At 41.8% G+C, this 13,867-nt stretch overlaps 1 protein-coding gene across 1 annotated transcript in view; it reads left to right on the top strand.

The window, feature by feature from the left end:
- The window catches only part of LOC124731101, a 301,651-nt gene that overhangs the window by 275,548 nt on the left and 12,236 nt on the right, over nucleotides 1-13,867 (top strand). Inside the window, exon 14 of the mRNA XM_047248509.1 lies at nucleotides 8,836-8,919. Within this exon, the coding sequence (XP_047104465.1) occupies nucleotides 8,836-8,919 (84 nt within the window). The remainder of the gene's footprint in view (nucleotides 1-8,835; nucleotides 8,920-13,867) is intronic.

Consider the following 13,867-nt stretch of genomic DNA (forward strand, 5'->3'; position numbering starts at 1 on the left):
CCTCCATCAATCCTATCTGATGCAGGTCCCACACAGCAGAGCAGAACTCCATAAGAGTGTGGACAAGTGTAGTGTAAGCAGTCTTTTTATATACCTGTTACATTTCCTAAGTGTTTTGCCAATAAATCACAGTCTTTGGTCAGCTTTCTCAACAATGTTATCTATGTCATCATTTCAGTTTAAGTTGTTTGTAATTGTAATCCGTGAGTATTTAGTTAAGTTCACAGCCTTTAGATGTGTGTGGTTTATCGTGTAACATAAATTTAGCTGATTGGTTTTAGTGCTCGTGTGGGTGACTTCACAGTTTAAATTATTTAGAGTCAGTCGTCTTTTTTTGCACCATACAGATATCTTGTCTAAATCATTTTGCAATTCGTTTTGATCATCTGATGATTTTACAAGGTGCTAAATGACAGTACCACCTTCAAACAGCCTAAGAGTTCTGCTCAGATTGTCTCCTAAATCATTAATGTAGATCAGGAACAACAGAGGGTCCGTACACTTCCTTAGGGAATGCTTGATATTACTTGTATTCTATTCCTGTACAAGGTTGGGAGGATAATTTTGGTCTCTGAAGGCCTCAGGGAGACCCTTGGTATATTTAGAAGGACAGCTCATCAATACAGATACTTTGGCAGTGGGTTGCAGGGCTATATGGAAGGGACCTCTTGTCGTGGAATGGTGGCAGCTGTTGAAGTGGAGGTGTTGCTGGAGTAAGTTTGATATGGATGGCTGGAGTAAGTTTGATATGGATGGCGGTACTAATGTAGCCATCTTGGAGGTGGAGGTCAACATTGAGGAAGGTGACTTGTTGGGTTGAGGAGGACCATGTGGATGGAATGGGGGAGAACATTTTGATGGTCTGGGAAATGTGGACAGGGTGTCCCCACCCTAGATCCAAATCACAAAGATGACATTAATGAATCTGAACCAGGTCAGAGGTTTGGGGTCATGGGTGATTAGGAAGGAGTTTTCCCATGAATAGGTTAGCATAGGATGGTGCCATGCAAGTGCCTACTGCCATACCATTGATTTGTTTGTAGGTGATACTTTCAAAAGTGAAGTAATTGTGGTTGAGGATATAGTTAGTCATGGTGACCAAGCAGGAGGTTGTAGGTTTGGAGTCAGTCAGGCATTGGGAAAGGTAGTGTTAAATAGTGGCAAGGCCATATATATTAGGGATTGATAATGTAAAGGGAGATGGTATCAATAGTGAAGAACTGTAACGAAGTCACTATGATCAGGTAATACCTACTGTCCAAAACCGTAGTGGTTGAGCCTTTGTCAGCACGTAGGGATTATAAGGTGGGGATCAGTTTTTAGGTGGTGGATTGTGGTTCTTAATGAAGATTTTAAGTTAGCTTCCATGTTAAGGGAATTGAGGAATGATGACGAGGCAAGCTTTGAGGTTAAAGAACTCTAGAATGTTAAAAGGAGTGGCTTGGGGCCAGTGGTGGTGAATCACAGTTGGATGAAGGAGTGAACTAAGCCAGGCAGGGTTCAACATTGGTTTTGGGTTGAGTCTGATTGGTAGGGTTGGCGTGAAAGAGAGTTTCAAGTGTAGGGACTGCAAGAAGGAGAGAAGGTCTTTAACAAGTCCTGCATGATTCAATTTGGGAGTGGGGCAATAGGTGGGCCCTTAGAAGGGATTGATACTTCTGTGGGACTAAGGCTTCATGACTATGTTTGAGGTTTGTTTAGGTTCTAGATTCTCCATACAGTGGGAGGGAGTTTCTGAGGATATGTTACATGTAGTAGGTCTGCAAGGCAGGGCTTGTCAGCTATGAGAAGTTGTGGGGGAGGTTTGGAGGTTGTTGTAGAGGTGGTGGATAGTGGTGGTTCAAGGTGGGAGTAGGAGATGAACAGGTTGGAGTGCTTTTTGAGTTGACATTGAGCATGCTGCTCTATTTATTGGAGGGCAAGAATTTCAGTGTAAGAGATGGGATACAGAAATTTGGGATTGCAGAGCAGGAGAATTGTATGAATGAAAAGTATGTATTGCTAGGAGGTTTGAGCCTGATGTGCAAGGTATTGCAGGACTAGTTTGGTGAGAACTAAGGGCTGGTAGGACCTGAACAAGATGGAGGTTGTAGTGGAAGGAGAGGTTGCAGTGGGAGATAGATAAATTGATGGTAAGGAAGTACAAAAACCTCCCAAAAATGCACAAACTACGTAAAAATATGCGGGGAAAAAGAAGTGGAGCTAATAGTGAAAGTTGAAAATGAACTGAAATCGACTTGAAAATAGAATGTAATCAAAGAGCAAAAAAAAACAAAATGATGATGATTTCAGATGCAGGTTGGTGGGGGGATATGTATGCAGAAGGGAGACAGTATGTGTGACTTAATAGTGTGATGGAATAATGTCAATATTATGAAAAGGATTGATTTTGAGCCACAGACAGGCACAACAAAAATCCTGTGAAATGTGAGCTTTTGCCCAAAAGGCCTTTTTTCTAAAGTTAAAAAAAAAGAACACATTCACAACTCATACACACACACACGACCACATCTCTGGCCACTGAGGCTGGACTGCTCATGATGGGAGAAGCGATCTGAGTGGTAGTGATAAGGAGGAGACTGGAGCAGGGAGGGGGATGGAATAGCAGGGTAGGGGTGGGGGGACAGTAAAGTGCTTGTGGGAGCAGGAACATAGCATGGGTGGGTCAACTAGATGCAGTTGGGAGGTTTGATTGGGAGGGAAGCAGCAGCAAAGGAGAGAATTAGAGGAGAGGAAACAAAGACTGTGGGTGTGTTAGTGGAATAGTACGCTGTGCAATGCTGGAGTGGGAGCAGGGGAGGGGATAAGTGGGGGTGTGATGGGAACATATATTGCCGAGAGAGTTCCCAGCTGCACAGTTCAGAAAAGCTGGTGTTGGTAGGAAGGATCCAGATGGTGCAGGCTGTGAAGAAGTTGTTGAATGGCCACCGACAGTCAGTGGCCAAGAGACAGCTTAACCACCCAAACACTGAGCATGCTGCTCAACACAATGTTCTTCACTTCAGTGACTGCTTTACAGCCTGCACCATCTGGCTTCTTCCTAGCAACACTATCTTTTCTGAAATGTGCAGGTGGGAACTCTCCCTGCAATATATCCTACGTTCTTGTAATCCCCCTGTCCTTGGCCTTCATTAGTCCCCATGTTTCACAGGGGGGGTAGGGGGACTGGAGAAGTGGAACGAGGACTATGGGTGTGTTGGTGGAATAAAAGGCTGTGTAGTGCTGGAGGGAGAGCAGTGGGTGAAGGACAGGGTTTAGGTCAGAGGGTGGGGGGTGATGGGAACAGGATGTATTGCAGGGAGAGTTCGCATCTGCACAATTCAGAAAAGCTGGTGTTGTCACAAAGGATCCAGATGGTGCTGGCTGTGAAGCAGTCATTGAAGTGAAGAATTTTATGTTCAGCAGCATGTTCAGTGACTGGGTGGTCCAACTGTCTCTTGGTTGCAGTTTGTTGGTGGCCATTCAGTGATGGCTTCACAGCCTCCACCATATGGATCCTTCCTACCAACATCAGCTTTTCTGAACTGGCAGTTTGGAACTATCTCCGAAATATATCCTACATTCATGTAACCCCTCTGGAGTCAACCTTTATTAGTCTCTGTCCTTCACCTACCTACCCCCTTCCCTGCTCCCACTCTAGCACTACACAGCCTTCTATTCCATCAATGCACCTGCTGTCCTTTTTCTGCTCTTCTGCTTTTCACCTTTTCTGCTCCCCCTTCCCCCATCTAACCTCCTGACTGCAACTAGCTGCCCACTCTGTCTTACCAGGTGCCTGCGTGCTCCTACATGCATTTCTTTGCTATACCCCACCCATACTTTGCTATTCTGTCTCAGCCTCCTCTTAACCCACTCCACCCAGATTGCTTGTCCCATCATGCATGGTTGATCGCAGTCTGGCCTCAGTGGCCAGAGACAGTGGCAGTGGTCATGGGTGTGTGAGTTGGGCTTGCATGATGTGTGTTGTCTAGTTTAGAGGAAGTGTTGCTATACCTGTTTGCAACTCAGCATCTTCTCTGTATGGCGAGTACCAATCCATTCTTTTCATAATGTTGTCATTATTCCGTCCTGGATTTTCCACTGTTTGATTTTGCCTGAAGGCTTTTCTTCCATCCTGCAACTCAGTACTGTTATCCTTTGTTACTATTCTGTAAAACATTACGTGAGTCTGTGTCCATCCTTTTCTTTCTGTTCTTTACTGTGTTTTACCTGTCGCCTTCTGAACTGAACAACACTCTCTGACTTATGAGACACACCATATCAACCATTTCGTCTGCACAGAACAGACAGTGACATGACGGTACTGTCACTGTCTTAAGTAATAGAACCCAGTATGTTGTTGTCGATGGTTGAGTGTTCATTACATAAATGATCTTTTGGATAAGGTGGATAGCAATGTGTGGCTGTTTGCTGATGATGCTGTGGTGTATGGGAAGGTGTTGTCATTGAGTCACTGTAGGAGATGACTTGGACACGATTTATGATTGGTGTAAAGAATGGCAGCTAACTCTAAATATAGATAAATGTAAATTAATGCAGATGAATAGGAAAAAGAATCCTATAATGTTTGAGTACTCCATTAGTAGTGTAGCACCTGACACAGTCACTTATATTAAATATTTGGGCGTAACATTGCAGAGCGATATGAAGTGGGACAAGCACGTAATGGCAGTTGGGGGTAAGATGGATAGTCGTCTTCGGTTCGTTGGTAGAATTTTGGGAAGATGTGGTTCATGTGTAAAGGAGACCGCTTATAAAACACTAATACGACCTTTTCTTGAGTACTGCTTGAGTGTTTGGAATTCCTATCAGGTTGGATTGAGGGAGGACATAGAAGGAATTCAGAGGCGGGCTGCTAGATTTGTTACTGGTAGGTTTGATCATCACACGAGTGTTACGGAAATGCTTCAGGAACTCGGGTGGGAGTCTCTGGAGGAAAGGAGGCATTCTTTTTGTGAATTGCTATTGAGGAAATTTAGAGAACCAGCATTTGAGGCTGACTGCAGTACAGTTTTACTGCCACCAACTTATATTTCGCGGAAAGACCACAAAGATAAGATACGAGATATTAGGGCTCGTACAGAGGCATATAGGTAGTCATATTTCCCTCGTTCTGTTTGGGAGTGGAACAGGAAGAGAAGATGCTAGTTGTGGTACGAGGTACCCTCGGCCACGCACCGTATGGTGGATTGCGGAGTATGGAGTACGTATGTAGATGTAGATTGTTGGTGCAGCTGCCGTGTCCCAAGTTACTCCTGCCAATATAATTAATTCTAGACCTTCAAATTGATCACTCTTCCTGCCTCACTCTCGCTTATTATTTCCTGTACTTTCCTGTGCCACACGAACTTACTATACCTCGTCCTATCAAACACACATTCCCTCACCCCTACTCATTTTCCTCTCTTACTCCAGTATGTGCATACTAACTTAACATAATACAGTAACATCTCCTGTGCTCATTCTTTGTATATATCGGCCCACGGACCTGCACACCACATTATTTTCTTTTTATTTATTTTTCTCTTTTATCTCATTGTATTTTCATGTCAATTGCAATTTGGTTTAGCTTTTCATTTACAGCCCTTCTCCATCAGGTTTCACCTTGTTTCTCCTTAATTCATCCTTTCCATCCCTTCCACAGATGACCTACATCTGTTCAGATTCCACCAGTCCTTAGTCCTCACCAACCTAGACCTGCAAAAACTGTGTAAATCAGGCTCAAACCTCCCAGCAGTACCTCTCTTCATTCACACAATTCTCTTTCTCTGTAACCCCAAATTTTGTATCCCATCTCTCAGACTGAAATTCTTGCCCTCTGAGAGCTAGAGCAGCATGCACAACACCATCTCAAGAAACTCTACAGCCTGTTCATCTCCTACTCCCTCCTTGGACTACCACTGTCTATCACTTCTACAACAGCGTCTAACCCTCCCCCACATTTGCCCCATCGTCTGAAACTCCCTTCCACCACCTTAGAGAATCCAGGACCTAAACCACCTTTACAACAGTGTCTATCCCTCCCCCACATTTGTCTCACTGTCAGAAACTTCCTTCCACGACCTTAGAGAATCCAGGACCTAAACGGACCTGAAACACAGTCGTGAATCTTTCCTCTAAAAGCCTTAACCCCACAGAAGGGTCAGTCTTTTTCCAAAGGCCTTACATTTTGCGACACTCCAAAATTCAATCATTCAGGACTTGTTAAAGACCTTCTCTCCTTTTCCCAGTCCCTTCAGTGGAAACACTTTTTTACTACCAACCCTATCTACCAATCATACTCAACCCGAAACCAATGTTGAACCCTGCTGTGCTCCCACTGAGAGAATCTGTGCTCTAGTAGATCAGCACATTCAGCCTATTACACGTAATGTGTACCCTACTACGCAAAAGACACCAACCATTTCCACCACTGCCTCTCAAACAGTTCCTGTTCCTTTACCAAATGTCACCTTGCTCTTCACTATTGATGCCACCTCCATTTACTCCATCATCCCTAATGCTCATGGTCTTGCTGCTATTGAGCACTACCTTTCACAATGCCTGACTTGTTCCAAACCCACAACATCCTTCCTGGTTGCCCTTACCAGCTATATCTTTATTCAAAATTACTTCACCTTTGGAGGCATCATCTACAAACAAATCTATGGTATGGCAGTGGGCACCTGCATGGCACCATCCAATGCCAACCTGTTCACGGGCCATATAGAGGAATCCTTCCTAACCACCCACATCCCAAACCCCTCACCTGGTTCAGATTCACCGAGGACAAATTCATGATCTGGATGTAGGGTTGGAACAACCTATTCACATTCTATAGAACCCCAACACCTTCTCCCGCATTCGCTTCATCTGGTCCTCCTCAACCCCAAAAGTCACCTTCCTCGATGATGACCTCCACCCCAAAAATGGATGCATCAGTACCACCATCCATGTCAAACTTACCAATCACCAGCAATACCTCTCCTTCAACAGCTGCCACCAATCCATGCTAAGAAGTCCCTTCCATATATTACAGTATATTGATAATTTTTACTTATGGACTGTCTGACAGCAGCTGAATAAGTTGCTGTCAGACAGTCCATAAGTAAAAATTATCAATATACCGTAATATTACACGCAACTGAAGAAGACAGGGCAACAAAAGTTGAAGATGTCCCTTCCATATAGTCCAGCCACCCATTGCTGTTGCATCTGTAGTGATGAGCAGTCCTCCTCCAGATATACCAAGGGCCTCTCTGAGACCTGCACAGACTTAAATTTACCTCTCCACTCACCCACCACCTCCTAGAGTCCCATTATCTGGCCACAAAGTAGCATTCCCCTTGTGACTCAGTACCACCCAGGACTGGAGCAATTGAATCACATTCTCCGCCGGGTTTTTGACTACCTCTTGTCGTGCCCTGAAATGAGGAAGGTTGTACCCACTATGCTTCCTACCCTTCCAACAGTGATATTCTGCCGCCCACCAGATGCAGTATCCTCATCCATCCCTGCTCCCAACCACTTGCCTCATGGCTCATACCCCTGTAATAGACCTAGGTGCGAGACTTGTCCTGCACATCTTCCCACCACTTACTCCACTCCAGTCACAAGCATCCCCTATCCCATCAAAGGCAGGGCCATCTTTAAAAGCAGTAATGTGATCTACAAACTAAGCTGCAACCGCATGCTGCCCCACTCTGTCTTACCATGTGCCCGCATGCTCCTCCTTACCACTACCAGCCAGATTACTTCTCCCATCATACGCAGTTGCTCACAGTCTGGCCTCACTGGTCAGATACAGTGGCAATATGCTTGTGAGTTGTCCTTGTGTGGATGTGGATGTGGATGTGGATGTGTTTTCTACTTTAGAAGATGGCCTTTCAGCCAAAAGCTCACATCTGTAGCAGTCATTTTTTAACACTAAAATGTTCGTTCATCTGTTTTCGTGTTGTGTATCTCAAAAAGCCATAGCATACTAAAAAATAATCAAGCTTCCCTTTGTTTCCCTTCATTGTTTTTTCATTGTTATTTGAAGTATCAAACTCAGGACTTGCTCATCTTAACGTTATAGGTGGAATAGTTAAATCGTAATTTTCAATCAGATGCACTGATGGGTTCAGCATGATTTCAGGCCTGCCACAAGTTTATTTCTAAAACATGACAGGTCCTGGAGTTGTCCAATGTTAGAAACAATTGCAAATTTAATTTTTTCTCTGTGCCAACAGCAAACCAGTGACAGCCTCTAATTTTAATTCCTGTCGATGAACCTGTGTCTCAAGAGACCAAAGCTGACAACATCTGCATTTTCAGTTTTTGTGGAGTTGTCCTCCTTTAGTAATAAGCAATTCAATTGGGTGAACTGTCCCTGAGTGTGTCTCACCATTACCAGGTTAGCAGAGAGAAACTCTCTCTCTCTCTCTCTCTCTCTCTCTCTCTCTCTCTCTCTCTGTGTGTGTGTGTGTGTGTGTGTGTGTGTGTGTGTGTGTGTGTGGGGGGGGGGGGTCACATTTTCTGCTGATCATATAGATGATTATTTAACTTTCAGCCTTTGAGGGACTATATTGCACTAGAGCCATGGTGATAGCTTTATATCATTTGAACTGTTTCGAGTAGTAAAATAAAAAGAATCACGTATTTTCATATGAATGTCAAGAAATTTTCCAGCTGCTATAAGATAATCCATTTGTAGTTTTGCCGACGGGTCATTTTCCCACAAATGGATCGATGTTATCTGATATTTTGAAAAAAGTATAATAGCTTTATCAGTAGACATTATTCTTAGGCTGTTATCTTTCAGAAAAAAATGTTGGTATTTCTTTTTTCTTAGTACATTGCCTTTAACTGTTTCAGGGTGTGTCGTGAAACCATTTTCTGAAGAATGTGATATGGGAGCAGTTCTGAAGATATTTAAAGGAATTTTACATGCTGATCGAGGTACTGATCCCACTGTTTGTAGTGCATGTCATTAAAATGATTCTACATTCATATTATAAACAGCATAGTGAACGCCTTATTGTGGCCAAGATAGACACGAACCCCACGCCTACTACAGTAGTACAAGTTTATATGCCAACTATCTTTGCAGGTGACAAAGAAATTGAAGAAATGTATGATGAAATAAAAGAAATTATTCAGATAGTGAAGGGAGACAAAAATTTAATAGTCAAGGGGGACTGGAATTTGGTAGTAGGAAAAGGGAGAGAAGGAAATGTAGTAGGTGAATATGGATTGGGGCTAAGAAATGAAAGAGGCAGCCGCCTGGTAGAATTTTGCACAGAGCACAACTTAATCATAGCTAACACATGGTTCAAGAATCATAAAAGAAGGTTGTATACATGGAAGAAGCCTGGAGATACTGACAGGTTTCAGATAGATTATATAATGGTAAGACAGAGATTTAGGAACTAGGTTTTAAATTGTAAGACGTTTCCAGGGGCAGATGTGGACTCTTGACTACAATCTGTTGGTTATGAACTGTAGATTAAAACTGAAGAAACTGCAAGAAGATGGGAATTTAAGGAGATGGGACCTGGATAAACTGACTAAACCAGAGGTTGTACAGAGGGAGAGCATAAGGGAACAATTGACAGGAATGGGGGAAAGAAATACAGTAGAAGAAGAATGGGTAGCTCTGAGGGATGAAGTAGTGAAGGCAGCAATGGAGCAAGTAGGTAAAAAGACGAAGGCTAGTAGAAATCCTTGGGTAACAGAAGAAATATTGAATTTAATTGATGAAAGGAGAAAATATAAAAACGCAGTAAATGAAGCAGGCAAAAGGGAATACAAACGTCTCAAAAATGAGATCGACAGGAAGTGCAAAATGGCTAAGCAGGGATGGCTGGAGGACAAATGTAAGGATGTAGAGGCTTATCTCACTAGGGGTAAGATAGATACTGCCTACAGGAAAATTAAAGAGACCTTTGGAGAAAAGAGAGCCACTTGTATGAATATCAAGAGCTCAGATGGAAACCCAGTTGTAAGCAAAGAAGGGAAAGCAGAAAGGTGGAAGGAGTATATAGAGGGTCTATACAAGGGCGATGTAGTTGAAGACAATATTATGGAAATGGAAGAGGATGTAGATGAAGATGAAAGGGGAGATACAATACTGCGTGAAGAGTTTGACAGAGCACTGAAAGACCTGAGTCAAAAGAAGGCCCCGGGAGTGGACAACATTCCATTGGAACTATTGACGGCCTTGGGAGAGCCAGTCCTGACAAAACTCTACCATCTGGTGAGCAAGATGTATGAGACAGGCGAAATACCCTCAGACTTCAAGAAGAATATAATAATTCCAATCCCAAAGTAAGCAGGTGCTGACAGATGTGAAAATTACTGAACAATCAGTTTAATAAATCACAGATGCAAAGTACTAACGCGAGTTCTTTACAGACGAATGGAAAAACTGGTAGAAGCTGACCTCTGGGAAGATCAGTTTTGTTTCCGTAGAAATATTGGAACACATGCGGCAATACTGACCGTACGACTTATCTTAGAAGCTAAATTAAGGAAAGGCAAACCTACGTTTCTGTCATTTGTAGACTTAGATAAAGCTTTTGACAATGTTGACTGGAATACTCTCTTTCAAATTCTGAAGGTGGCAGGGGTATTTACAATTTGTACAGAAACCGGATGGCAGTTATAAGAGTTGAGGGACATGAAAGGGAAGCAGTGGTTGGGAAGGGAGTGAGACAGGGTTGTTGCGTCTCCCCAATGTTATTCAATCTGTATATTGAGCAAGCAGTGAAGGAAACAAAAGAAAAAATTCGGAGTTGGTATTAAAATCCATGGAGAAGAAATAAAAACTTCGAGGTTCGCCGATGACATTGTAATTCTGTCAGAGACAGCAAAGGACTTGGAAGAGCAGTTGAATGGAATGGATAGTGTCTTGAAAGGAGGATATAAGATGAATATCAACAAAAGCAAAACGAGGATAATGGAATGTAGTCAAATTAAGTCGGGTGATGCTGAGGGAATTAGATTAGGAAATGAGACACTTAAAGTAGTAAAGGAGATTTGCTATTTGGGGAGTAAAATAACTGATGATGGTCGAAGTAGAGAGGATATAAAAGATTTAAGTGTCAGGAAGTCATTTCTGAAAGTATTTGTATGGAGTGTAGCCATGTATGGAAGTGAAACATGGACGATAACTAGTTTGGACAAGAAGAGAATAGAAGCTTTCAAAATGTGGTGCTACAGAAGAATGCTGAAGATTAGATGGGTAGATCATATAACTAATGAGGAGGTACTGAATAGGATTGGGGAGAAGAGAAGTTTGTGGCACAACTTGACTAGAAGAAGGGATCGGTTGGTAGGACATGTTCTGAGGCATCAAGGAATCACCAGTTTAGTATTGGAGGGCAGTGTGGAGGGTAAAAATCATAGAGGGAGACCAAGATATGAATGCACTAAACAGATACAGAAGGATGTAGGTTGCAGTAGGTACTGGGAGATGAAGCAGCTTGCAAGGATAGAGTAGCATGGAGAGCTGCAGCAAACCAGTCTCAGGACTGAAGACCACAACAACAACAACAACAACAACAACATTATGTCAATTAATTATTACACACTCAATTTGCATAATACTCCATATACCCATTATCAGTTTACTTATTTGGTAATGTTATATAAATAGTCACTATATTGTCCTGGGTTGTAGTTCATTGCCGGCCAGAGTGGTCGAGCGGTTCTAGGCACTTCAGTCCAGAACCGCGCGACCGCTATGGTCACAGGTTCGAATTTTGCCTTGGGCATGGATGTGTGTGATGTCGGTAGGTTAGTTAGATTGAAGTAGTTCTAAGTTCTAGGGGACTGATAACCTCAGATGTTACGTCCCAGTGCTCAGAGCCATTTGAACTTTGTGTCACTAATGGTTTTCCTTCTGGTTGGTAGATTGAGATTGACGAGATATTTTGATTCATTTGGTTTTCTAACATCTATATTCTTTTAAAATCATGTGTAATATATAATCCTATGGTATTTCAAAGTGTATGTAAAAGCAAACTTTAGTCTACTTTTAATATTTGGCAAGACAAATATTGTCCTGTTGTATTCATGCTGTGTATCCTTCAATAATTTCACTCTCAGTTTTCTTGTTTAGTTTATAATAAATGCTTACATTGGCAGTTTACACCCCCCCCCTTCCAATCTCTAGTTATAACTTCAGTTCATTTCATTTTGTTGTCTTCACCTGATTTGTACTTTTGTTGCGTTTTGAGAGCTCACACACTAATTTCATGTCATCGAATTTGTCTCCCATTGAGCAATAGCAAACCATATTCCATATGATAGTTGGGATCTTGGGGCAGATTCTCTCTCTCTCTCTCTCTCTCTCTCTCTCTCTCTCTCTCCCCTCTCCCTCCCTCACCCCCTCCCACCCCCTCCCCCCTTCTCCTCCCTTTATCCTGTACCTAAATAGGGGCAGCATAATTATTATCGGGTTTGGTGTTGTTAATGATAGGGTGTGGCTGGAAAAGCCCTGAAAGCACATGACCCACTTGTGTGGTATGCACGTGCCTGTGGTGTGTGAGAGAGAGAGCACAAATATATTTAGCGAACATTGGTGGAAGTAACCAAAGATTACCGACTCTAATGACAGCTGCGTGAGCATTTGTACATTGAATACTTGTTTGCTGCCATGTGGCTTTCTTATGCCTTCATTCTCTTGCAGATGGCTGTGAATTTGCAATGTGCGCATGCTTGAGTCACTTCGTGTATCATGAGAGAGTTGAATTGAAATTAACGCAAATGATAAATAATGAATACAGATGTAAATTGTTATTTGTTATTTGTGAGTAACAGATATTATTTGAAACATTATTGACTTTTCATGAATAAAAACACTTAATTGTCATCACTGAATAGAAAGTGTTACACATAATAGATAAATTCGAAAGCCTGTGCCATTTAGTGCTCCAGTTCTGTGTAATTTATTAAATGAATGCACTTTTTGTGCCAAATCCCATTTGTACGTTACATCTCCTGAATTCTTCTTCATTTAACGACAGTGATGTATGACTTTTTAACTCACAATCTTATTCAGCAAAAATTGAGAAATCATCAATTCCGCTGTAATTTCTGACAAAAATTTGTAGTAATTTCATGTAGCTTCACTTTCAAATCAAATCTCCTTTTTACATCATAATATCATTCAAAACACATAACCCAGTTTCTTTGACATTCCTTTGGCTGTTATATGTCTTAAGTTTGTTGTAAAACGTCCATGCTCATGGACACCAATACATGTGAACTGGTTGTTTTTAAATCATGGGTGATACATTGTTGCAATAATTCACAGTCAGTGTAGAGAGGCAAAAATCATATTATAATCATCCCTTGACTCTTTTGTGGTAGAAAAGTTGCTATTTGCTGCAATATTATGAACTCTTTTATATACTGAAACCCACTGTCGCTTTTGTAACTTTTGAATCTTGAAGCTCTGTGTAACTGCATAAGTGCATGTGGGATTGAAAAAGTATTCCAGATTCTAATGGTAACCGTACTCAGAGTTAATCTTCACACACTTTCAAATAACTTTGCATGTAAAAACAACAACAACACCTGCACTGAGTCATGCGAACAGACAGTATTCACAGAATTTGGAGAATTCGGTACATGAATTAAACAAAGAAAGTACAGTGGCAATCCACATTATTTCTTATTTAAGTAACAAATAATTTATTTGTGAATAAATTTTGTTTGACTGATCTACTTGTTCGAATACTTATCCAGGCAGAAATTTATTCTGATACTGCCCATCTGTGCTTACCAATACACTTACTTTCTCTTTTCATTCACCACAATTCATATTATCAGCTGTAATGAGTCCTATTAGTTTGTTTACTTGATTTACTCACAAAAGCATATGGTGTAGATGGATTAAAGC

Source organism: Schistocerca piceifrons, chromosome 1 (genome assembly GCF_021461385.2).
Source record: "Schistocerca piceifrons isolate TAMUIC-IGC-003096 chromosome 1, iqSchPice1.1, whole genome shotgun sequence".
Taxonomy (NCBI): domain Eukaryota; kingdom Metazoa; phylum Arthropoda; class Insecta; order Orthoptera; family Acrididae; genus Schistocerca; species Schistocerca piceifrons.